At 36.4% G+C, this 24424-nt stretch overlaps 3 protein-coding genes across 9 annotated transcripts; all 3 read left to right on the top strand.

The window, feature by feature from the left end:
- The first annotated feature begins 1230 nt into the window (after window positions 1-1230).
- Window positions 1231-3787, top strand: LOC110722658. The gene is made up of 4 exons (XM_021901932.1): window positions 1231-1993; window positions 2744-2851; window positions 2932-3260; window positions 3403-3787. Exons 1-4 carry the CDS (start codon window positions 1390-1392, stop codon window positions 3415-3417), a joined length of 1056 nt encoding a protein of 351 aa, XP_021757624.1. The 5' UTR covers window positions 1231-1389; the 3' UTR covers window positions 3418-3787.
- A 1481-nt stretch (window positions 3788-5268) lies between these two features.
- Window positions 5269-12420, top strand: LOC110722657 (myosin-2 heavy chain-like). 5 transcript variants are annotated; one of them, XR_002511624.1, is made up of 11 exons: window positions 5269-5950; window positions 7412-7561; window positions 7653-7950; window positions 8830-9151; window positions 9238-9430; window positions 10056-10285; window positions 10432-10635; window positions 10750-10842; window positions 10921-11031; window positions 11122-11567; window positions 12058-12420. XR_002511624.1 is itself a non-coding variant. In XM_021901931.1 (10 exons), the coding sequence occupies exons 1-10, from the start codon at window positions 5386-5388 to the stop codon at window positions 11473-11475; spliced, it is 2523 nt and encodes an 840-aa protein (XP_021757623.1). In that variant the 5' UTR covers window positions 5269-5385; the 3' UTR covers window positions 11476-11649. The 5 variants fall into 5 exon arrangements, 1 of the variants encoding a protein (XP_021757623.1); XR_002511625.1 differs by having other exon boundaries at window positions 9235-9430; window positions 10927-11031; XR_002511623.1 differs by having other exon boundaries at window positions 9235-9430; window positions 12347-12420.
- A 3587-nt stretch (window positions 12421-16007) lies between these two features.
- On the top strand, window positions 16008-20846 carry LOC110722656. Of its 3 annotated transcripts, none has more exons than XM_021901930.1 (4): window positions 16008-16836; window positions 18643-18783; window positions 18868-19360; window positions 20424-20846. In XM_021901930.1, exons 1-4 carry the CDS (start codon window positions 16125-16127, stop codon window positions 20641-20643), a joined length of 1566 nt encoding a protein of 521 aa, XP_021757622.1. In that variant the 5' UTR covers window positions 16008-16124; the 3' UTR covers window positions 20644-20846. The 3 variants fall into 3 exon arrangements, with proteins under 3 accessions (XP_021757622.1, XP_021757621.1, XP_021757619.1); XM_021901929.1 differs by having other exon boundaries at window positions 16008-16842; XM_021901927.1 differs by having other exon boundaries at window positions 16008-16845.
- The last annotated feature ends 3578 nt before the right edge of the window (window positions 20847-24424 follow it).

The raw sequence follows: 24424 nt of genomic DNA, 5'->3' as shown, positions 1-24424 counted from the left end.
TTCGCTTGTGCCCGCTTCGAAGTATCGGCCGTCACAAGCCATGACTCTGCACCTGTTGTTGGCGTGTGCTTTCTTGAGATACCTTTGGTATGTGTTGCTGTGTGCTCACGAACCTCTCTCGTTCTAGGTTTGCGCCCCTATCGTCCATAGACAAGAGCGCAACAATAGTGCGCCGCACGATTCGGTGTCAGGACCGGGCCGTGTTTTTTTTTTTGGAAACATAACAAAACTATCTTTCACAGTAGCTAAACTAAACAACAATTCATAACAAAAAATCAAATTAGGCTGAAAAATGCTAGAAAAATCTGACAACCACTCAACCCACCATCACACAACCACCCAGGCACCCACACCGCCTTGACTACCACCACTGCATCTACGCCCCCACGAATTTCCCACCTCCATGAAACTCACGCCCACAGATCCGACCACCCTCATGAAAAACCCACAAAATCAACACCCCCACAAAGCCCTAAAAATTTAACCACCATCACGAACCTAGGACACCACCCTCGCGAAACCTAGGCTAACACCCTCATAAGATGACAAAATCCCACAAAGCTATGTTTAATTGTTGTGGTCGACGTGCAAAATCGGTCACTTGGGAAGGTAACCATAGTCAACCGACGTGCAAAACCGGTCACTAGGGAAGGTTACCAGTTTTGAACGCTGGTTATCGTGGTCAACCGGCGTTGGAAACCATTTTTCCGCCCCTGGGTGATCAGTTTTGCACACCGATCGTGCTGGTTAGTGGTCATCGGAATATAAAGAAACAACCACCCTCCTGTCGATGAGGAAAGATGGTGCCGTGGTGGGTCGTTTTTACCGATGATTCTTGGCTGTTGTTGGTGGTTCCAGCAAGGTAGCAATACAAACAAAAAATCTAGTGGTTGTGGGCGGTGATGGTAGATGGTGGTGGTCGTGGTGGCATGATGTTAGTTGTTGTCATGGTGGCGTGGGTTATGGTGGTTGATTTTGTGGTGGTTGATGCTTGGTGGACTAAGGAGAGAGAAAGCAAAGTGGGGATGAGTAAGGGTAATTTTGTCCCTTCATCACTTTTGTTGGCGATTTGATAAAAAACGTTGACGATATTTTACAATCTAGAATAACGTTTTAGCGCCATGATGTGCGTTTCACGAGTATCCATCTGCGTTTCATCTCTTTAATCTTCATGCATTTGAGTGATTTGACGCCTTATTCTTTTCTACTACTCCGTACAATAAACTTCTGACCAAAAGTGATACGCTGATCACATCACTCTGCTCATTCAATTACTGAATTTTCCTCACTTTGTTCGCAAAATATTTCCTTCAATTTTTCCCCAAAATCTACATTTTCTCTCTCCTAGGGTTTCAGAAACTACCTGTAAAAACCCTCCTTCAAATTTCCATGGAGTTCTCAATTTCAGCCATAATTGACTCCATTAAAGAGTCTCTCTCAGAATACGACTACGAAAGAACAAAGAGCCACCTGGGCTTCATCGAGTCAAGTTTCAAGAGCCAAAAAGCCGAACTCGCTCTGAAACTCAACAACTCACTCAAAGATTGCAGCATTCTAACAAAGGAATTGGAGCATTACAAGAAGGATCATGGCGAGTTGCTGCTCGCTAACAGCGAGTCAAGCAACGTGTTAAATCGATCTAAGACGATAATTGCTGAGGCGGAGCACGAGGTACAGAGGTTGAACAATGAAGTGGGGATGTTGAAGAAGCAAAACATGCATTTGAGTGAGGAAAATGGGTGTTTAGAGGGGAAGACGACGAAATTGGGAGAAGAATTGAGGGGTTGTAAGGTGCAATGTGAGGGTTTAAAGGAGAAAGTGGTGAAGTTGGAGGAGAGAGAAAAGGAAAAAAATTCAAGGTTTGAGATGGAGAAAGCGAGGTTGGAGAGAAGATTGTGTAGTGTAATGACTGCTGCAAATGAGCGATTCAGGTCGTTTGAGAAACGGGTGTCCGCATTGGAACGAGTTGTGGCCGACGATGATTCTGATTCAGGTAGTTGTTTCGTGTTTTTGTACAGTATAGCACCCGTGTGTTGCACGACTTACCATTTACGTGTTTCGTATTTTTCTTAAACATAATTTATCTACTAATGTTCATGTTTGCAATATGTATTGGATAAAACGGATGTAATTTTTACACAAAGTGTTGACCTCTATTCTTTATTAGATTATCTTGTTTGGCTCATTAACATAATGTTTCGTCGTTAAGCTCACTCAATAGGTTAGCATCCTAGACTTGTAGTAGATATGTTAAGCTCTTGCAACTACACCTAGAATATTAGAATTTTCTGCAACAATAAAGTTAGATAGAATATGAATAGCAGGAAAATCCCTTCCCCTGATTCTGAGAATGTTATTGGAAAGTTTACAAGCAATGGTACAAATAATTGTTGGTTAAGTTGGCACTGGAATAACTTGTGCCTCAGGGTATGATTGTTATTGTGACCATAGCTTACTTTCTGCTGAAACTTCGTATAATTTAAAACCGGTCTTAATCGCCTCACTGTGGTCGATCCAGTTACTCCAGCTTCCTGTTGAATACTAATTTTTGGCACTTCTTTCTTGCATGTTATATGTCATACCTTATACAGGTTACTGTAGTTGAAATCTGTGTACTTTGTATTGAATAATTATTGTGCAGGCTTGTAAAATGCCTAAGCAGCTACCAAAGAAGTGATAATTGCAAACCTATTAAATTGACTTGCCCAGTTTGTCACTGAAGGGATTTTTTTTTTTTGAAAAGGTTCACAACTGATCGATACAGTCCTTCAAGATCAAGAGCAAGAGCAGGAGAGTCGTGAAGTACCACACACCGAAGAAAAGATTGCTGCATCAATGCCTAGTTGCCCAAGTATTATCAATTTTCTGTAGGCTTATCAAGTTGTGTTTCTTTTCCTTGGCATTAAAGTTTGTGTTTGCTCTTTCTTTTAGGTCCAAAAGCAATCAGACTAACAGATATACCGGGACAGTCTGAGAGTTATGAGTCGGACACAAGGCCCGCAGGGCATGTGGATACCGAGACAGTTGCTGAAACACTCGATGCTGAGGAGAATTTGGCTTCTGCTATGCCATGCATCCACAAATCTCAATCTGCATCTCCTACTGTTGTTGATTTAACTTGCTCTGATGATGATGATGGTGAACTGCCTTCGCCAAAGGGAACTAAAAGGAAGCTATCATCAGCTGTAGTTTCTACCAAGGAGGAGGATGGTGGCAGTTCCATCAAATACAGGCTGAAACAGTGTGAGCAGAAGATTGAGGTTATAACTCTATTCACTTTTTGAGACTATTCTCTACTTTGCCTCTTTTTGTCCTCTCCATGTTTCATTTGAGCCTTGAGGTTATAACTTATAAGTCTATTCACCTAGTAAGATTTTTCATAATGCTGACTTCATGATGCAGGTAATCCACTCTTGACTTCAGTGCTTTGTACCCTTCGATTTATGGTTGGAATTCTCTACTGTGTATACGGATGCGAGGAATTCGCCACATTCGATATCTAAAAGACTTTCATGTATATATAACCTAAGTCTTCTAACTAGATAATTCATACTAATTGAAAGTTATGGTTGTGCATGATGCTGCAATAGGATGAAATGACTTTTTATGTTATGTTCTCTCAAAGGCCTACTTCTACGGTGTCATGCCTTGACTGATGTAAATGGATTTATGGATGTAAACGTACTGAGTTGGGATACACTACAGCGGTTTTGTAATCATCTACTCCTATGAAGTTATTTATCGGGGAAGCTTATGCACTGGAGAAGTAGTAATTGCTTAATGCTCATTTGGTTGTGAATATAAAGCATGCTTTATAGTTTATACTCCTCGTTTATTGTTACTAGAGAAGCTAAAGAGCCGAGTCCCAGCTCATGAGTGTCTCAAGCTTGACACTCCTGAGCTCAATGCTTGAAAAATTGAGCTCGACTTGAGCTAAAAATCCCTAGACATGAGCTTGGCTTGAGTTTCTTTGATCTAACTCTAAGCTTATTATTTTAATTGGTGATTGAATTACCTCGAAGTCTCGAACCAAGCCCCCAAAGCTTCAAGTTTGTTAATGAGTTTCAGGACGAGTCAAGGATAGCTTAGGCTTGGCTTGCTAAGAGCTTGAGCCGACCCAGACTTGATTTGATTTCGCTCAAGCCAAGCTTTGACTAAGTTTTTATTGAGTTAAGCATCGAGTGGCTTGTAAATTCGTAAAATTTGCATAGGAAGTTCAGTTACCTTAAAATGAACTACTTCCTTTGTCCTAAAATATCTTTAAAAAAGGCGAAAAGTAAGATAGTAAGCTTTTGAAGTATCATTTGGTAAGACTTCTTAGTTCTTACTTCAATTTTAGGGTTTAAAAGTATGAGTTTTATCAAGCAAGGACGGAGATTGTGGTCACTCTACAAAAAACCAAGGGTGGAGGGAGAGATGGAGTTTAGAGCTATGCCCAATTAATATGCAATATTAACAAAATATGTTAATATGGTGGCATTTTCGCAATTATGAGCATTCTTGAAATATTTTAATGTTATTTTTGGATATTGCTGATGGGCCACTTAAATGACGTTTCTTAACGTTTTTGTAACTCTTGTTCTTGTTCTGGAGCTTCATACAACCCCGTTCCTTCTCATCCCTTCTCTCTCCTCTCTCCTCTTGCTGTACTCTTCTCCTCTTGCTCTACTCTTCAAATTCGACAAAGTCATAATCAAATTACATATGAGACCAAAATTCTAGTCTAACAACCAACAGATTACACCTAAAAAATTCCAACTAAAAAAACAACAAAATTACAAAACTGAACCTTAGATCTAACATGGCTTCCACCACCATCTCCGTCTTTGTCTTCGCATCTGCGTTCCTCAACAACCGTCTTCATCTTCATCTAAAATGGCTTCCACCACCACCACCGTCTTCGAGGTCACAACGCGCTTCGCGGCGACACAAAAAGACACCCTAGTAGCAGATAGTGTCAATTAGGGCCATATCAACCCTTTTGGGGAAGCATCTCCTTCGCAACAACAATTTTAACCACCACCTGTGGTGGTTGGTGAGGTGTGCAGTTTGTTAGTGTAGAGGAATTACCAATGGGGACATACACATAGCCTGGCAAGAATGGATTATATTGACGTTTGTAGACGAACGTTTACCTACTAACTAAAGACACCGATTAAATGACGATTCTACCCTTACTAAAGTGTGTGAATTGACCACCGCACCCCATATAAACATAAGATGTTAATATGCAATATTAACAGGTATTTTCTTGGAGTTTACAGGGCAAAATAAACTGATTGAAAATTTATTGTAAAAACAACCCAATTAAATACTTCGTGTATTTGACTCATTTGAGCAATACTATTACTGCAATTCATTCTTCCTTCAACCTTCCAAACCTCCATGGATTCCTCGCTAGTGTCGAGGTTGAAGAGAGAGAATGCCGAACTGGCTATGAAACTCAACAATTCATTGAAGGAAAACAAAAAATTAACCAAAGAATTGGAGCAATTGAAGAAGGATCATGGCGAATTGCTACTCATCAACAACGATAATCAGCAAAAACTTCCCGAATCAAGGATAGAATGCGAAGATCTAACAGAGAGACTATCTGCAGCAAATGGAGAAATTCAGAGGTTAAAGCTCGAATTTGGGGAGAAAATTAGGGCTTTATCGAACGAGGTTAAGGTTTTGAAGAAGCAAAAAGGAGATTTGAATGAGAAAATTGGGGATTTAGGGAAGTATACGACGAGAGTTGAAGGTCAATTGGTTGATTGTAGGTTGCAATGTGAGAAATTGAAGGGAAAAATCACCAAGTTCGAGGAGAAAACTCCAGAAAAATCGAGGATTTCTGTGAAGGATGACAAGTTAGAGAGGAAATTGAGTAGTGTAATGACTGCTACAAATGAGCGATTTCGATCTTTTGAGAAACGCATCTTAGAATTGGAGCGAATTTCTTCTGGTTCAGGTAATTTTTAAGGTTTTTATTTTATTTTATTTATTCAAGGAAAAATGAGAATTTTAGTTGGTTCTTGCTGAAGTTTAGTAGTACTTGCTGAAGTTATATAATGAAACAAGAACACCACATAATTTGATAATGAAATGAGAATTTTAGTAGTACTTATCAAATTATGTGGTGTTCTTATTTCATTATCAAATCATGTTATTTAGCTTCAAGGCTTTCATGTATTCAATTGAGTTTCCTGGATTGCAATTGAGAGTAATCGGTCACAAATTCAGCTTATGTTTCAAATTGAGGTTTGTTATTGGTTGATATCAAGATTATTCATTGAATAAAATCAAAGGAAGAAAGAGCAAGAGGAAGGTGTTTACATACTCACAAAACTAACTAAGGTCTTCAAATTCAAATTGATTGATTAAAAAGAAGAAAGAGGAGGAAGGAATTTCATAGCGAGTTATTTTGTTCTATGCTCATTTAATGGGAGAAAGAGGGAGAGCGTGCCTCACTATTGAAATTTGCTATAAATTCTGTCAATAGGTAGTGCTAATCAAATGTAATCTATAAACAATTGGAGTAGTTTTTTTTTTTTTTTTTTTTTTTTTTTTTTTTTTTTTTTTACTATTTAAATATAATTTACTTGGTAGTTGTTTCCAAAAGTTGTTAAGTTTTGGTAGTTGTTCCCAATTCCCTGTATTCCGATCCTTCAAATTATGCTTTGGGTTTGGAAGTATCAATCGTATTGTGGAAACTCTCCACACATGGATATTCAACTGTTATTTGTCGACAAAATTGTTCTAGAGGACTTGGAAGTGGAAATTGATGAAATGTCAATAACTTACAAATAATTATGATTTACCAAGGATTTGGCTTGAGTCTATAACATACTAAAGATAGTTCTTTAGTTGACTTGTAAGATTAATGATGTAGAGACTTGGCAACTCAACCAGAGAGAGTACTGTCACTTAGTTACCACTTACCAGACATTGCACTATTAGCTCCAGAAAAGGGACTTTATATTGTATGAATAATTTTGAAATTTTTACGATCCCATTTCCCATGGCTAAAGCTTACTTTAGTGGATTTTGGGTGAGGGTAGAGGAGTATGACGGAGAGTGAGTATAGGATAGAACCTCCAGTCTCCGGATTCTAGGGATATTTTTACAAAGGTGCTACTGTGCTAGTGCTGTTACTGGCTACTGACCCAGAAGAAAACTTGGGCGAAAGGGTAGTGATTTGAAATTAGTAGCCACTGTTGTGTTTGGAGTTAGAGTTGTTTGCCTGTGGACACCAAACACTCTCCATTGAAGGAGAAAATTTATGATCTAAAAACCCAAGGCTGTTTTAAGTTAATGAGGACATGAATTATGTGCTTATCAACATTTTTTGGTCCTTTTTCATTTAAATGACGCTTGCTCCTTTCTGTTCTTTTTTCTTTTTTTTTTTTCAAAAAAATTATTATTCTTGTAGGTCCACAGTTGGTCGACACAAGGAACACAACTCAAGTCATGCAAGAACAAGAGAATTATGGGCTTGAAGAAGAACGTGAAGGGCTTGTTGGAGCCCAATCTGGTTATGAAACAACAGTCAATAAAGAGAAGATGGCTTCATCAATGCCAAGTATTCTCAAATTTCTGTTGTCATCGTTTCTCTGATTAATATTTGTGTTTCATTGTCTTGGCTTTGAAATGATAGTTTCCCTTTCTCTCAGGTCTGAAAACGACTAGTGCAGCTCATATCAAGGTACGTACAAGGAGTTTTGGGTCTGACACAAGACCCAGTAAGCCTGTTGGAATCCGGTCGGTTTCTGAAATACCCACTTCCGAAGAGAATTCAGCATCTTCTACACCATGTGTTCACAAATCTCCATCAGTATCTCCATCCGTTGCTGAGATAAGTAGTTCTGATGACGATAGAGTATTACCTTTGCCCAAAGGTCATAAAAGGAAGCTATCATCATCATCTGATGTTTCTAACAAGGAGGATGGTGCCGGCTCCAAGAAAAAAAGGTTGAAAAAAAAACTCTATAACTTGTAAATATTGATAAAATTTGATAACTAGAGGATATCCAGCCTTCTACAGTCTACTATGTATGCTTACTATCAGTGTGTGGATATAAAAGGGTATTATTTTAGTGTTTAGAAATTACAAAACCCCAGAAAGATTTGTTCATCAGTAATGACTAATGATAGGAGAAACCACCCAAAATAAACATTTCATAATATAGGATTAAATTAGTTAGCTTGCTCCCTTTCCAATTGAACTTGTTGCTTTAAGCTTGTGCAATCTTTCTTTTTTTCATATCTTTTTTTCCTTGGGGGTGAGGGAGGGCGGTGAAGACAACAACCATTTTTCGTACTTAAGCATTTTAGCAGGCTGCTTTATACTGTTCGTCAAGATAAATTTGTGAAAGTATCAGTTCTTAGATTTCTGTATCATAGGCTATTGTCAATGCTGACATGTTGTAGATTTGTTTTGTTACTGCTGAATTGAACTCAAAGTCTTTGCATGAACTTTCAGTCTCTCCTACTTTTTATTACTGCTAAATGGCTGAAGGCCTGTGTATGGGCCTTAGTTTGCATAGTTGGTTAATCACACTTAGCGTATAAGCTCAGTAAGAATAATTTGAAGGATTCTTCACAGTGGATTCAGTAACTTCGCTGAAGCTGCATATCATATGATGTATGTAATATCTTATAAAATCTTTGTTGTCTTAATCTGACAATTGTAAGTTTCCATTAGTAATTTATCATTTATGTTAGGAAATACTTCCAAAGGGATTTTACATGCTGCTTATGTGTAATTATTGGCTTTATATTTCTGTAATTTTTTATTGATTTCCTCAAACAAGTTGCCAAATAATCTCACTTATTTATTTATTTAAATAGTTCCAAGGAATGGACAATGTTTAAGAATGGAAAAGCTTCTTTATCAAAAAAGAATGGAAAAGCTTCAGCATTTGAGAAAGCCCAAATTGCATCGACTGAACCAATGATGACAGATTATGAAAGGTTAATGAACATTGAAGAAAATGCCATGAGATTGAATACTTTAGGGAAGGAGAAAGTCACCGACAGTAGTGAGCATGATCAAGACTATGTACCTGATGATGACCATGACTCAGCTGACGAGTCTTTTGACGGTGATCAAGAGCCAGAGGTCTTTACTGAAGTAGCAGTACGTTCAACACCGAAGACTGTACCAAAGAAGGTTCTAAAAACCATTTTTTACACCTTTTTAAGTACTTATGATATTTATTTATAATTAAATTACATTGGGTGTTCTTGTGCTAGAAGGCAAGGGCTAGAGAGCATGAACCTAGGAAGAAAAAGAAGCAACAATTGTGCCCTTCTTCGGCATTGGATGATTACATGACGATGCAAGAAAAAGTGGATACAACTGAAGCAAATCAATTAGAGGTAGAAGTAAATATAGCGGAACAAGATCCATCGGAAAACCAAGAGATGACCACTCTCTCGGAAAATGAAGGTCTGTGTTTTCTTTTGTCCCCTTAAAGACTATCTAAGCCCCTTGTCTCTTAAAGAAGCCTTGTTTATTTTTGAGGTGTCCATGAAAGCACTTTTCCTAGACAGTAACATAATCCTTTTACGTATATTATTGAAATATTTACTCCTAATAATTTGTTACATCTCATAACAACCCTCGTTGCTTGCTTAACCTTTTATATTTCCTGTTATTGAATGCATCCATCCAAAAGTTCTGGTTCCAGATTTTCTGGAATACCCATTCAGACGCTGTTGTTAAATTGTTCATTCTCTTTTTTTTTTTTTTTTTTTCATTTTTTGATGATCTACCCAAAAGTTCCAATACCAGATCTTGTTTGCATGTGTATTAATCATTAACTAATGATCTTTTCATCATTTAAAACCTTCACCCTTACATGTTCTGGTTCTTCCAAAAAAGATAAACAATGTACTACACTTCCTCTTTGTAGAGTGATTAATCCAAATTGCAATCCTCAGAAGAATTTAGATTTTCTGCATCTTGTATCCATTTGGAAGATTGTGATGTACTGTAGATCGGAAAGCTCTTTAACCAGTTATTACTTATCCGTCACTTGATCTTATAATATTTTTTTATTTATGGATGGTAGGTCAAAATAGAAAGGGCCGAGGGCCATCAAAGTTAACTAATGTTTATGCTCGCAAATGGGAAGATCGCGTCGTTATTCGTTGCAACGATGAAGGAAAACCTATTGGACCTAAAAGATCTGAGCTCACCAGATTTTTAGGAACCATTGCCCATGATCACAAGTGGGCACCTTTAACTTACATTAGTTGGCAAAAAGTTCCTATCAAGGAGAAGATATGGAAATTTGTAAATGTAAGTTTTCTTTTTACATAATATTTGTATTACTAAAAAAAACCCTGAGATGAAACCTCTATGTGGCATGATTTAAACATTTAGTTTGAAGTTACCCTTTGCGTGACTGTTGTCTTTTGCTGACACTAAAACATCCTTTCTTTTAGAGTAAGTACATCCTTCCATCAAAATTAAAAGGTTGGGTAATGGGGAAGCTTGATTCATCTTGGAGGGCTTTCAAATGCCGAATCAAAAGAGACCATTACTATAAGTATGACAGCTATGAAGAAAGACTGAAGCATCGTCCGAAAAGAGTGCCTGAATCACACTTTAAAACACTTCTAGCATATTGGGATTCTAACGAGGCAAAGGTATATGAGGAATGCGGTCTGGTTAATAATAATCTCCACTTTATTTTCAACTATTCCTTCTTAAAAACGTCGTCTTTTTATTTTATTTTATTTATTTATTTATTTTTTTTATAGAAAACAAGCTTGCAGAATTCTCGAAATCGCCAAGAACAAGATAAAATGCGCACAGCTAGCCCTGTTCCTTTGGCTGTGATGAGTAACCAGATGGTGAGAAAGCCATTCCACATCCCTCTTAAGACATTTAGATTTAAATCTTGTAAAATTTTCTTTTCTGACATATCTCAGTTACAGGAAGATGATGTGGCACCATCTAAAAGAAAGATGTTTGCAAAAACTCAAAGCCAGAAAGAAGGGGAAGCCAATGATCAACCTGATGACGATACACTCAAAAAGACTGTATATATTCTGTTAATCTTGTATTTTCATAACCTTTTTAGTGAATATATGATGATACTCTTTTAATCAAGGGATCTTTATTTGATATAGCAAGCAATGAGGCGATTGGAAGCGTTGCAAGCAGATCATGGACGAGGTGTTTCCCACAAGGAGCTCAAGGAGAAAGGAACGGATACTTCTTTAATTATACCAAAGGAGGTCATGGAGTCCATCAAAAGTGCCATAACAGCTGATGTGCATAATGATATGAGTTCTGAAGAAGATGAATTAGTGAAAGAAAAGCAAGCTCATGTTGCACAAGTTGCTGAGATGCAGAGAAGATCTGAGGAGCTTGAATGCCAGGCCTCTAAAGTACAAGATATGCAAAAGAATTTTGACATTCATGAGGAAACCATGACTCTTGATGTGGTTGCTTTGGCTCTTGCACGCCTGAAAGGACCCTAACTTGACACCATAAATGATTGCTAATGTTATTTCATCAACTGCTACAAATGGTGCATAACGTAACTTTGAATGTGTTTCATGATTTTTTACAGGTTTGTATTCCCTTTCTTTTCTTTCTCTCAGAGACTCAGACCTTTTATTATAAACTGCTATATTGTTTGTTGTTCTCCACTATCATCAGCTTGCAGCCCCTTATTAGACTTTTTATTTTGCCACCTTTCTGTTACCCTTTTACATGAAGATCTTAACTATCTTTGGTTGTTTGTGCTACTTGAGAATGGCTGCTGTTTTATTATTGAAATATTCTTTCCAGCAAGGATGGTTTACTGGGTTCAGGTTTGTTAGCTTTGATTTAGTGCCTATTTGGCCTAAAATCTGATTTAGGAGGGGTTTGAGGTGACTCTCAGTTGCAATCACTTGTTAATTTTATGTTCTTGAAGCTGTTATTAGAGTTATTGCTGGCTTCAGTATGTGCTTCTGTGTATCAAATACTCTGTAAGATTTGTGTTTTAGACCCCAATCTCCTGAGTTCAGAGTAGTGACTTCTAGCTCCTTTTCTACTGTCTTGACTCTTTTCTGCAGATTTCAGCTCATGTTGCTGTCTTCGTGACTGGTTCAGAGTTTTGAAGTTGCTGATTTTATGTTTTTAAGTATGTCATAATTCTTAGCTTGCCCCTGTGGCTTCTTGTTATTGTTGTGCAAAGCCTGTGTTTTAGTTTCGATATGCTGGTTGTCTTACAGTTTGTACCCATGTCTCTTCATTTGCTAGACAAGTTGCTGGGTATATTTAGATAGCTTTGAGTTTAGTCTCTTGTATACCTTAGCCTTGCTCTTGTATTGTCTTTTAACTTTGTATATTTTTTATTTACAGGATGTGTAAAAATGATCAAGTATCTACCAGTATATTCTATAGATATGTTTAAGAAGTAATTATTGAAAATGCTACTCTATCTCTGTGTTTTTTAAATCATTTGGAAGATCAGGATAATTGGATACTTTTTGAATCAAAGAGGATAGTTGAACCTCCACCAATTCCTGAAATTTTTTATATACAACTAAGTACACGAAGGTATTATTTGTTCATGAGTAATTACTAATAACCATCCTTATTTAATAAAATAAAAAAAATAATAAAAAATTAAAAAAAAAAAAAAAAACTTGGGTGCACCTTATATCTAGGTATATATATAACAACCTTTGAGGGCTTTGACCAATTCCAAAAAGAAATTGTTCTTATTATGTTGTGAAATTACATAAAGCCATGGATTGTGTCTATTAATGGTTTTAAACTTCTTACTCGTACACAATAACACTTATGAAGTACTAAAAAAGGCTCTGCCCCCACCTCGTATCTTTCCCCTGCCGCCGGTGGCCTGAGCGTCGCTGCTCTTATAAGGTCACTGGCGAGCAGTCTTTTAAGGCTACAAGCTTGGTTGTACACTGTTTTCTCCTTCGACTAATCCATACTCTTCGATTTTTCAGAGTATAGGAAGGTTAGGGTTTCAATATTTGGGGGATTCTTCTTTGATCTTCTCTGGCGACTAGTATCTAGGTTCATAGGTTTGCTAATTCACCGTCTTCTTTAAGCCACTAGTTACGTCCTTTGTCACATTGATGAAGACAAGACGAATACGAGTTCCCTTCTTTGCTGACTTTCTCATCTTCTAGGTATGGTCAGTATTTTGTGTAATTAAGGAAAAGCTTAGTGATTTAGTTTTAGCTTTATCTTTGGTGTTTAAATTTGTTTGTTTTAAGTTTTAATGGCTAGCTTGGAGGAACTAGGGGGGATGTTGTGTATTTCTCATGTTGAAGAGAATGATGTCTCTTCTCATGGGTTTGAGCTTATAGTTGGACAACTAGAGAATCATTTTGGTATTCTCAATATTGTTAGACTTTAAAAGATGAGGGAAACATGCTCTACAAGCAAAATCAAATAAGGTCTGCTATTGCAAAATACACTCTTGCTCTTAAGATGTTGTCCTTTGCTTCGCTTTGTAGTGATAAGGAAAAATTGATGTTTTCTAGCATAGCTGTGTCCCTTAATCTAATCTTGGGTGTTTGCTTCATCAAGTGAAAAGACTACGATAGAGTGGGTCAATTATGTTCAACGGTTTTGTGTTTTGAATGTGAAGGCCTACTTCAGAAGAGCGATTGCGGCGTTAGAGCTTAATAAACCTACCTTATTTTTCATGGATCTTGCACAAGCTTTAAAAATAGATCCTAATAACTATGAGTTCCAACAAATACTACTGGTGGTGATATCCTTATTGGGTTGGTCTCCAAAGTTTATTGATGAGGCACTTGCAGTAACAAGGGAGGATGAGAAGTTTAGAGATTATGTGTATTTTGGGAAGGGAGATTATTGTAAGAAGCTAGGGAAAAGGGGAAAAGAAAGGAAGGAGATAGTGGTGATAGTCATGTTCGAAGTTGTATAGGTGTGAAAGACAACACCAAAATGGAAAACAATGTTGATGGCAATTCTTTGGATTTGGAGGGTAAAGTCAACCCTACCGACCAAGATCTTTGGCCCGACGTTATTGATAACAATTGTGTCCTGAAAGAAACTCCAGAAACAAAAAACCCAAATCTCACAAGAAGTTTTCGATTCTTAAGCCGGAAGCGAATTGATTCCTATTGCATCTCACTCCAACAATGTATGGAGTGATTTCAAAAGGGTGAACAGTACAATACTATTGTTCTCTCCAAAAGAATTTCATCACCATCTGAGTAGCCAATCCTTTGAAGAAGATGGATCATGGTGAAACTCAAGAAGCTTCTACACCAATAGAGTTTAGTCACCCCCTGTGAAAGGGCACGATAGTTGTGAAACAACTCCAGATTTGATGCAAGAAGATCCAACCATAGGTTTGGCAAGTCACGGGTCACCAATTACGTGAAACTACGTCAACACTCCCACCAATTACGTGAAACTACGTCAACACTCCCACCAATTACGTCGATTTCTTCTCCTCTGCAGCCTTCCATTCGCCCAACTACGTCCTCATAAATTTTGTTGGTTTTTGTCTCATCTCCCCGTCCCAGGTTTAGAAGGAAATATGCCTCTCTGCAAAGTAGATCTCCTGGTTTTTTTTTTTTCCTTAACTCTTTGTTTTGCAGGTTAAGCGGCTCTACAAGATTAGCATCAAGTCCCACTAAGTATACTTGGTTTCCCAATCGTAAAAAGTTGTATGGTCCAACCTCCAATGTTCTATCGTGAAATCTTGCTTTCTTTACTTAGCTTTAATCATGTTTTTCATGTATGATGAAGTATACATGTTAATGGTTTAAAAAAAAATGTGTACATGTTAATGTTAATATATATACGAGACATTTTTAATTCACCAAACAAAGATTTCAATATATATATTCAAATGTAGACTTAATTAGACTCCAAAATTTTTTATAACTTAAATCGAAGACTAAACAAAATTTTCTTTTTTTAAAAAAAAAAAAAATCACATCTGCTACCATTTTACTTAGGAGTTTTCCATTTAATCATTTTTTTTTGTTTGGATTTTACATGATATCACTATATTTCAAATTTATTATCTACCTTAACATTTCATTAAATTTGTTTTGTATTCACTTGTATGGAGGATTGGAGTATGTTACATTATCTCGAAATAAGTTCCCTTTACGTTTTCTTCTTGGGAGGTTTTTTTTTTGTCCCTTTAGGATTTCTTTATTGGAAGAGTTTTTCTAGGCTCCATTGCTAAATTTTTTATGTTTTTTTTAAGGTATTCTTTCACTTTCATTTTCATCTCTTTTCTTCTAATCCCGATTGTAAATTTTTGTTCGGTGTTTATATCGGTGGTAAGCCCTTAAAAAAACTTTTAAATTGCTTTCAATAATGGATTCTATCTTTATGGTGGTGTTGATTCTAATAGGCTTAATCTCTTTGTTTGTTGGTCTGTCAAAGATTGAACATTTAGGGTTTTACCTCCGTAAGTACCTAGAAGGCCATATACGTTTTTCATTCAATCAACTATTTCAATGTAGATCTCAAGTCGAATTAGTGTTAACTCACATATTGTATTCCTTCAGATGAAGTTTTTTTTATTAAGGTGATTGTTGATCGAATCAACGATGTAACTAGTTCTAAGGTGATTTGTACTTGTTTTGGAATTTAGATTTCCGAATTATATGTAAGTGTCATTTAACTATCTTTTATTAATGAAATCCTAGTTGTTTTGTATTCTTCAATTGAGTGGCATAAAAATTGCTCGGTTAAGGTATTAAGGGGAAGTTTAAGCCATTAAAATTATGAAAATAAGATAATACACCAAGAGTGCACTACCAAAAAAAAAAATGGTTAAAGTTTTGGGGTTAATTAATTAATTATGATCTTTAAGGATCAAATATTGCTGTAAAAAAATATATATATTGAAGGAAATTAAAATGGGTAAAATCGTCAATTATTAATCATAGGGAATATGGAAAAGCGTGATCTGCGTTTCATGAGCATACACCTGCGTTTCGTACACTCATGCATTTCGTGCCTTTTCCTCTTCTTCTCCCTCATATAGTCATATTATTACAGTACAGACGTACAATATTCTCTCACACTGCAATTTCATCGTAATTACTCTTGCAATTCTTCCTCCATTTTCTCTCTCCTAGGGGTTACTCAAATCCCTAGCTAAACTTCCATGGATCCCCCAATTTTCGAGGCAATTTCTACGCTAAGATTACCTCTCTCACCATACGATTATGAAAGAACAAAACAAGCTTTGAGCTACGTAGAATCGAGGTTGAAGAGTGAGAAAAACGAACTTACGCAGAAATTCAAGAAGGTGTTGATGGAAAACAACATACTAACGAAGCAATTGGAGCACTACAAGAAGGATCATGGCGAGTTGCTGCTCGCAAACAGCGAGTCGCAACACCAACTCAGTGAGTCACTCGCTGAGTGTGCTCGACTCAGAGTAAAACTCGATTCGGCTGTACAGGTTGTTCAGAGGCTGAAGAATGAAGATGTTGGGAAGATCAGTGAGTTGTCGAGCGAGGTGAAGATGTTGAAGAAGCAGAACAAGGAATTGAGTGATGAAAATGGGGGTTTAGAGGAGAGGAAGACGAAAATTGAAAAGGAATTTAGGGTTTGTAGGTTGGAAAGTGAGGGTTTGAATGGGAGAATCAGGTTTTTGGAGGAGGAAATGAAGGGATTGGAGAAGAAGGTAAAAGAAGCTGAGAAAGAGAGAGAAGAAAAATTGAAGCTTTCTATGAAGAACACCAAGTTGGAGAGAGATTTGGGGAGTGTAATGGCGGCTGCAACTGAGCGTTTTCGAGCATTCGAGAAGCGGGTGTCGGATTTGGAGCGAGCTGTTGTCATGTTGAACGACGCTGGTTCTGGTTCAGATTCAGGTTCAGGTGGTATGAGATTATGAGTTGATTTAAATGTACTATTTGATTTGATGTTATGTTTATATGTTTTCTTGTTATAATTATTTGGTGTTATAGTCGTATTTAATAATTTAATTAGTATGGAGTATACTATTGATGTTGGGTTATATTTTCGGGCGTTTGGTACAAAGGATAACGATTATGGGGAAAAGACTCACAAAAGGGGGGGGGGGGGGGGGTGGATTAGGACATGTAGTTTCCTCGCGTGCTTAATCAAAAGGCCTTTGGTTATTCCATGTAGTAAGATTACCTGAGTTGCTCATTTGAAGAATGTGGTATCACTTTTTAAATTGTGTTAAGTATTTTGGTAGATAGGGTTTCACGGTCATTAAATTGAAAGTTGTGATATCAATAGATTTTGGGCCCTTGCAATGCCTCAAATTATTGCGTGAATAAGATTTATGCATAAATGTCATGATCAAATGTGTGTTTTGTTTCATTTTACTTGTATTTAATTTAATTTAATTTATTTATATTGTATTTCAAAAGGGTAATGTATTATATGACAATATGACATTGTTTAGTGGTATAGATTTTAGCAAATAAATTTTTAGTTGTGGGTTCAAGACTTCAAGTCATGTATGATCCATGTCTTTACTTGTTTAGGAACACCTATTAATCTATAGTACATCTAGTTCATGTTGTGGCTAACGTCATTGAAAAATGTTCAAATCGCACGTAATAATTAATTTAAGGGTTGTTGTTTTGTGTGTTCTTGTTTTAGTTAGCTATAAATTAAGGGTTGATCTCTATTCTCTTTGTATAATAATTGGTTTTGTTATTTCATATAGCATAGTGTTTCCTCATTAGGATGACTACTTTTTAAGTCAGCACCTTTTATAACTAGTATTGGGGATGTTAAGATTTTGTATCAACACTTTCTTCATGCAAATGTTTATAGATGGAGTGTAACTATCTTGTAAACTCTTGGTCTTAAAAAGGTTATTGGAATGTATATAAGCAATGATAATTAACAAAACAATGTCGGTTAACAAAACATTGTCAGTTATGTTGGAGCTGGAAGTATTTGTGTGGTGTGCTTGTTGCCCTGTGGGTTCTATTTACTGTGACTACAATCTGTTTTGTGGTCTCTCAATCTCCTCATTCTGTGTTACAACTTACAATTACTGATTTACAGCAGATTTATTAAATTAGAAACACAATATGAACTTTTTCTTCATTGTTGAACCTTGTCAACTCAAGTGCCTATACACTAAAGCATTAATTAATGATGAAAAAGAATCTTACAACAATTATCTGAATGAATGAAATAAGAAGCTGAGACGAGCTATTTATAGTACTATAGCTCTCTTATTCAATAACAATACAAGAATGAGTTGTCTTACCAAACAATTATTACGACCTAACTACATGCTGACATGTCAAAGTCTGCATAACTAACTTCAATTTTCTGTTACATGAGCTCCTATTCTCTGCTTGATGGTGCATGCTCTGTTGGATAGAATTGAGTTAAGGACCACTGTTTAATATGGCTTACCACTTAATTCCGATTCCTTGTAGTATTTAAACTTTGGCATGTCTTTTTTGTATATTCTAGAGTGAGTATATATCTTTCTTTCATAGAATTTTAAGCACAAAAATATGACCTCGTAGCTATTAATAAATATTATGCAAGCTTGTCTAGTGCCTAACCAGCTAGCAATGAAGTGATTTTTGTGCACCTATCAAGTTTGCTTGTCCTTTTTAATTTCATTGAGAAGATTCTTTCTTTCTTTGATTTTTATTTTTCTCATTTATTTTTTAAAGGTTCACAACTGGTTGACAGAACTGAAGTTGTGCAAGAGCAGGAGAGTTTCGGTCTTGAAGCAAAATGTGAAGGGTTCGTTGGAGCGCTATCTAGTCATGAAACAACACCCATTGAAGAGAAGACTGCCTCATCTAAGCCAAGTACTCCCAATTTTCAAATTTTCTTCTGTCTTTTTATTTATGTTTATTTTCTGGCATTTAAATGATGTCTTCCCTTTGTTTTAGGCCCTAAAGAAATCAGTGCAACTCGTGTCCAGGGACAGCCTAATAGTTTTGAATCTAACACAAATCCTGAAAGACCTATAGGAATCTGGTCAGTTTCTGATGAGAAATCGGCTTCTTCTACGCCATGTGCATCTACGCATGTTGTTGACTTATGTAGTTCTGATGATGATGGTGAACTGCCTTCACCAAAGGGACTTAAAAGGAAGCTCTCAACATCTGAAGCTCCCTTAGGCATTAGCACTCATATGGAGTCAATTAGTCCTTCAAAGAAAACCATGGCAGCCCTGAAACCGTGTGAGCAGCAGGTTGGGGTGTCAATAGGTGAAAAGTACCAGAGTTTGGTAACTGATGTGCATGGTGAATCCGGAAGTTCAAATAAAAATTGGGATTATGAAGCAGATTTACTTGATGATCTGCAGAAGAATACTGTACTTTGCATGGAGGGACTTTGTGCTTTATACAGACAGAAAATGCTAAAACTTTATGCTCCCAGGTATATTTCATGCTGCTCTGTGGCTCTTTAGATTTTAGCTTTAGGAAATGGTTTTTAATGAAGACATCGTTACATATCCAGATAACCTTTACCTTTGTGTGTCTATGAATCTATGATAAGAGTAGAAATAATATTATACTGACTTTATAGCAAATATGAGTAGGCTAAAGTGTGAAAGAGAAGTTATAAGACTTATAACCCACACCTAACAATAGCTACCTCTGTTCTTCTATATAAACACTACACTAGCAAAAGCCATTAGTGAAGAAACAGGAATCAAGCACTCAAATTTTTGTCAGCATCACACAGAAGAAGCCCTGCCTTTGTTTTTTGATTTTTTTTTAAAGAATACTAGTAATAAAAATAAAGGTAGATGTAATATTATAAAACACGCTAGTTTCGTTATTATCATTGTATGTTACAGAAAATCAAAATTTAGATCTCTGGTGAGAACTGTTGCTGTTATGATTTATGAATTATGAATTATGATTGACTGCAATTCTTTTAATTAATAGAGTTACCCCCATTCTTTAGGTGCAACAATTGATTTCAAGCTGGTGTTTGTCATGGGGTGTTTACCCTGCTTTTCTTCTTTTATGAATTGCACACTGTAATCCTAATGACTTATCCTTGCATGAGTTAATGGTCTTTCTGACAAATTCTTGGTATGGAATATATCTGAATTTACAAGAGGAGAATATACTGTCTAGGAGTCACAGAACTTGAGTTATACAATATCATCCCTTATCATACTACATTGGACGGTTTTGCTTTCTGCTTTTCAGTCAGAGAAAATGCATATATTAGCTGCCTTGAATTCATTAGTTACCTTTCTTTTTTTTGACACTAGCAAACCTTTTTTTTTTTTTGACAATACCTTTTTCTTTTTATTGGCAAGTAAAATGCCTTTGTTTTTCGATAATTGGGTTGCCAAATCATTTATGCTATTACATTCCTATCAATGGAACTGCTTTCTGTTGCCTTTGTATTTACAGTAAATTCTTTGTTTTGCAACTATTGTAAAATGAGGAAAATATTAACATTTTTCCAATTATTTGCCTAGGGCAATCGTTTTGGCCAGGTTTCTTACTGATGCACAAGGTGGGTTGATAAAAACACATGCTGATCTGGAGAAGTTTGATCCGAAAGGAGCAGATGATTGCAAAAAAATAGCATTGGCTCACTCCAAACAGCTGTTTGATATATACAAGAATAGCAAAGACCCTTGCTTTGCACCTGCCATTATCTCCAGCCAGAAGAAAATTGTGCAAGTACTCTTCTGAGGCGTTCCTGGAGTGCTCAACTAGTCGATTATGTAATTGAGTGTAACGAGCTGATTGTTAGGTGTACTTCTGACTTGTGTGTAGCGAAGTAATTGTTAGTTATTCTGTAGGAATCAGGAAACCGTTCAGGTGTATATTGTAATTAACTAATCATCAACCCTATGATATAGTTCCAGTTGATTGTCATTTGCTAGAGCAGCTTATATTGTGGGCGTGAACTCCTTGTTTATTTTCGGCTACACAATAACAGGATTAACAGGGACATATTTGCTTATAAATTCTAGGAAAAGTGAAAGTCAGATTACTTAGGTTGGTGTTTATGATTGTTGTGATCAACTCCGTATTAGAAACACTCAAACACTACATTAGAAGCAAATTATGGCCCGACTATGGTGTAATTGAAAATGAATAGTGCTCTTCAAGATATTATAGTCTCCCTTTGATAGCGCAACCAAGAACAGAGAGACGAATGATTTTTCCAAAACAGTTAGAGAGACAGTATTTGCATAATTGAAGACCCCTTAGAACCGATTCAAATTGCTTTATTCCTTACAGATTTATCAATGTGACTTTTTCAAAACGCATCTTTAACGTTAAGCATTTTTAAGTTTTGTATCTAGAAATTACAGAGTACAAACTTTCATAAAAATTGAATTAAACCATATATCTCAAAGTAAATTCAACAAGATCAACTTAAAAATGCAATAGGACAATTTTTTATTACATGGAGTTGTTGACCAAAAGACTATTTTTTTTTAAGGAAAGCCAGCGGTCAAACTTATATTAAATCAAGATCCGCCAAAATTTGGAGAGTGTGGAGAAAAGAATTCACACAGATTCGTTCTTCATACATATTAGTATCCCATCTAGCCATAGTATGAGCAACTATATTACCCGCTTGCTTAGTATGATTACATGAGAAATAATTAAAACTACCACTTAGGGTCTGTTCTCATTTACTGAATTGAACTGAATATTTTATAACAGAAAAAAATTCGAAACTGAACTGAAAATAGGCTAAAGAGAACAGACCCTCAATCTAACAATGTCCTCGTAGAAGGACAATATAGGATTTGTGATTGGTGATGAGCAAATTCCTGTAAAAAAAAAAATGTGATGAGCAAAAAAATTTAAGAGGGAAGCCATGCATGGCCACGTGATGATCACGTGCGCAAATATTTGTTTGATAACCTCTGACGTGGACCGTAGATGACCATGTACTTTTAGACTTATTTATATCCCTAAACCAACCAACCAAGTAAACCCTTGAGCCGAAGCAGAGTCAACGCCGGACGTTTTAGGAAACTAAGCTTCCCGAAGAAAATAATTACAAATTTGGTTGCGTGGCAAAAGTATTTACAAAAATAAGCTTCTGGGGTAAACCGCTGCCTCGGGCAGCGTTTTACCCTCTATTTTTTTTATAAAAAAAAATCTGCTACAAAAACGCTGCCCCAGGCAGCGTTTTTATAGTTTGACTTTTTTTTTTCCCTCGTTTATTTTTTTTTAAAATTAATTAAAAAAAAAGGCAACAGCATAAAACGCTGCCCCGGACGCTGACTCCCCCGCCGCCTCTAGACCCATTCACCACCATTACTCATTACAGGCGGCGGCGTGTCAGACAGAGGGCCGAGCAACCTGACCTAGATCAATTGCCCCGGATAGATGAATCGGGATAGTGTTAGCTTAGTTATTTCATGTAGTAAAATTTTTGTATAGATTAGGTATATAACATTTACATTTCTAATATAATAAATGTTTTTCGGTCAACATTTGTGTGTTATGTTCTTTGTTTCCCAATATGTTTTGATTTATGTAAATATTGACTTGTCAACGGTGGTGGTGGAAGGTAGTGGTGTGAGGTGGAAGGTTGTTGGAGGTGGTGGTGGTGGAAGGTTGTTGGAGGTGGTGGTGGACGGTTGTTGGAAGGTGGTTGTGGTGGTGGGAGGTCGAGGTGGAAGGTGGTGGACGGCGGTGGAGGAAGGTGGTGGAAGCCGGTGGAAGGCGGTGGTGGAAGGTGATGGTTGGAGGTGGTGGTGGAAGGTGGTGGTTGGAGGTGGTGGAAGGCGGTGGTGGTGGAAGGTGGAAGGTGGTGGAGGTGATGGTTGGAGGTGGTGGAGGGCGGTGGTGGAAAGGGGTTGGAGGTGGTGGAAGGTGGTGGTGGTGGTGGAAGGCGGTAGTGGAAAGGGGTTGGAGGTGGTGGAAGGAGGTTGGGGGTGGTGTTGGAAGGATGTTGAGGGTTGGGGCAAGAAACTGGTTTGGTGCTGCCAACCAGGTAAAATGCTGCCTGGGGCAGCGTTTTACCTGTAAACATATACAGATAAAACGCTGCCCCAGGCAGTGTCTTATGTTCAAGCATAAGACGCTGCCTGGGGCAGCGTTTTATGCTGTTGCCTTTTTTTTAATTAATTTTTTTAAAAAATAAACGAGGGAAAAAAAGAAGTCAAACTATTAAAACGCTGCCTGGGGCAGCGTTTTTGTAGCAGAATTTTTTTTTTTTAAAAAATAGAGGGTAAAACGCTGCCCGAGGCAGCGGTTTACCCCAGAAGCTTATTTTTGTAAATACTTTTGCCACGCAACCAAATTTGTAATTATTTTCTTCGGGAAGCTTAGTTTCCTAAAACGTCCATCAACGCCAACAAGAGTTGGTGGGATCATTGTATACGCTATTTATGTTCTTATTTGCCACGAACACTTCTCATGCAATTGCTATCTCTCATTTATCATCTTTTATTTGTTTATTTAATTTATTGGTTCCTTTTGTTCATCTTTAATTTGTCCTTTAATTTAATAAATAATTATGTACTTGTGTCATTTTCACTAGCTTAGGTTAATTAAATTAAAGTTTCTGATGGTGATGTACTATTTTTGTTTCAAATTTGTGGATGTGGGTTAGTGGGTAGGGAGAATATTAAATGAAATAATGAAGATTTTATTATTTAAGCATATAAATATTCCTTGTCATCAAAATTATCTTTATATCAGTATATTATAAAGGTTACCATTTTTTACCTAAGTTTTACCCTTAAAATTACTTATAATGTGTTAGAATAATCATAATAGTCTTTATAACATGTATCCAATTGTAATTACACAATAAAATACAACCACATTCATTACAATTTAAATGATACCCACTTTAAATGATACCCACTTATATGCGGTTAAAGTTACTACGGAGTATAAAAATTGTTAAAGAAAATGAACTGATTTTCAGTAAATTTAACGAAAGATCATCTTATACTCCGTACAAGAATTGTTATGTTTTTTCCAATTTTATCTAGTTGTGTCAGCTATCTATCTAAAATGAGAGTATCACAATAATTGCACCACTTCCTTACTAAAAGTACTTTAACTTGATTACGTTTCCTTAAGATGCTCTTCATTAGAATCCCAAAATTATGTTTGTTGATGTCGGAATTAAATTATGAGCATCAAAAACACCATATGAATAAGTACAATTTTTTTTTTTATTTTTTTTTCCCTTCTTCATACCTATCTTTTAGGAAGATTTTCATAATATTTAAGATGTTTGAAATTTCAACACCAATATTAGTCATATTATATCCTTCACAATCGAGTCTTCATATTTTTTTACTCTATTCATGCTTTAAGATTGTTTTATTTGACTTTTCATAATCATTGTCCTTGAAAATTGATATTGTAGAAATACACATGCAAATGTATTGAAACAAATTCAAAAGTTTAATTGATACTAGTACATAATTGTTTATATCTATGACAAACATATAAATAATTATATATAGTTTTATTTTTACTCTTT

The sequence above is a fragment of the Chenopodium quinoa genome, unplaced genomic scaffold (assembly GCF_001683475.1).
Source record: "Chenopodium quinoa cultivar QQ74 unplaced genomic scaffold, ASM168347v1, whole genome shotgun sequence".
NCBI lineage: Eukaryota > Viridiplantae > Streptophyta > Magnoliopsida > Caryophyllales > Amaranthaceae > Chenopodium > Chenopodium quinoa.
The sequence above is the reverse complement of the archived record's forward strand: the minus strand, read 5'-3'. Positions and strand labels throughout refer to the sequence as shown.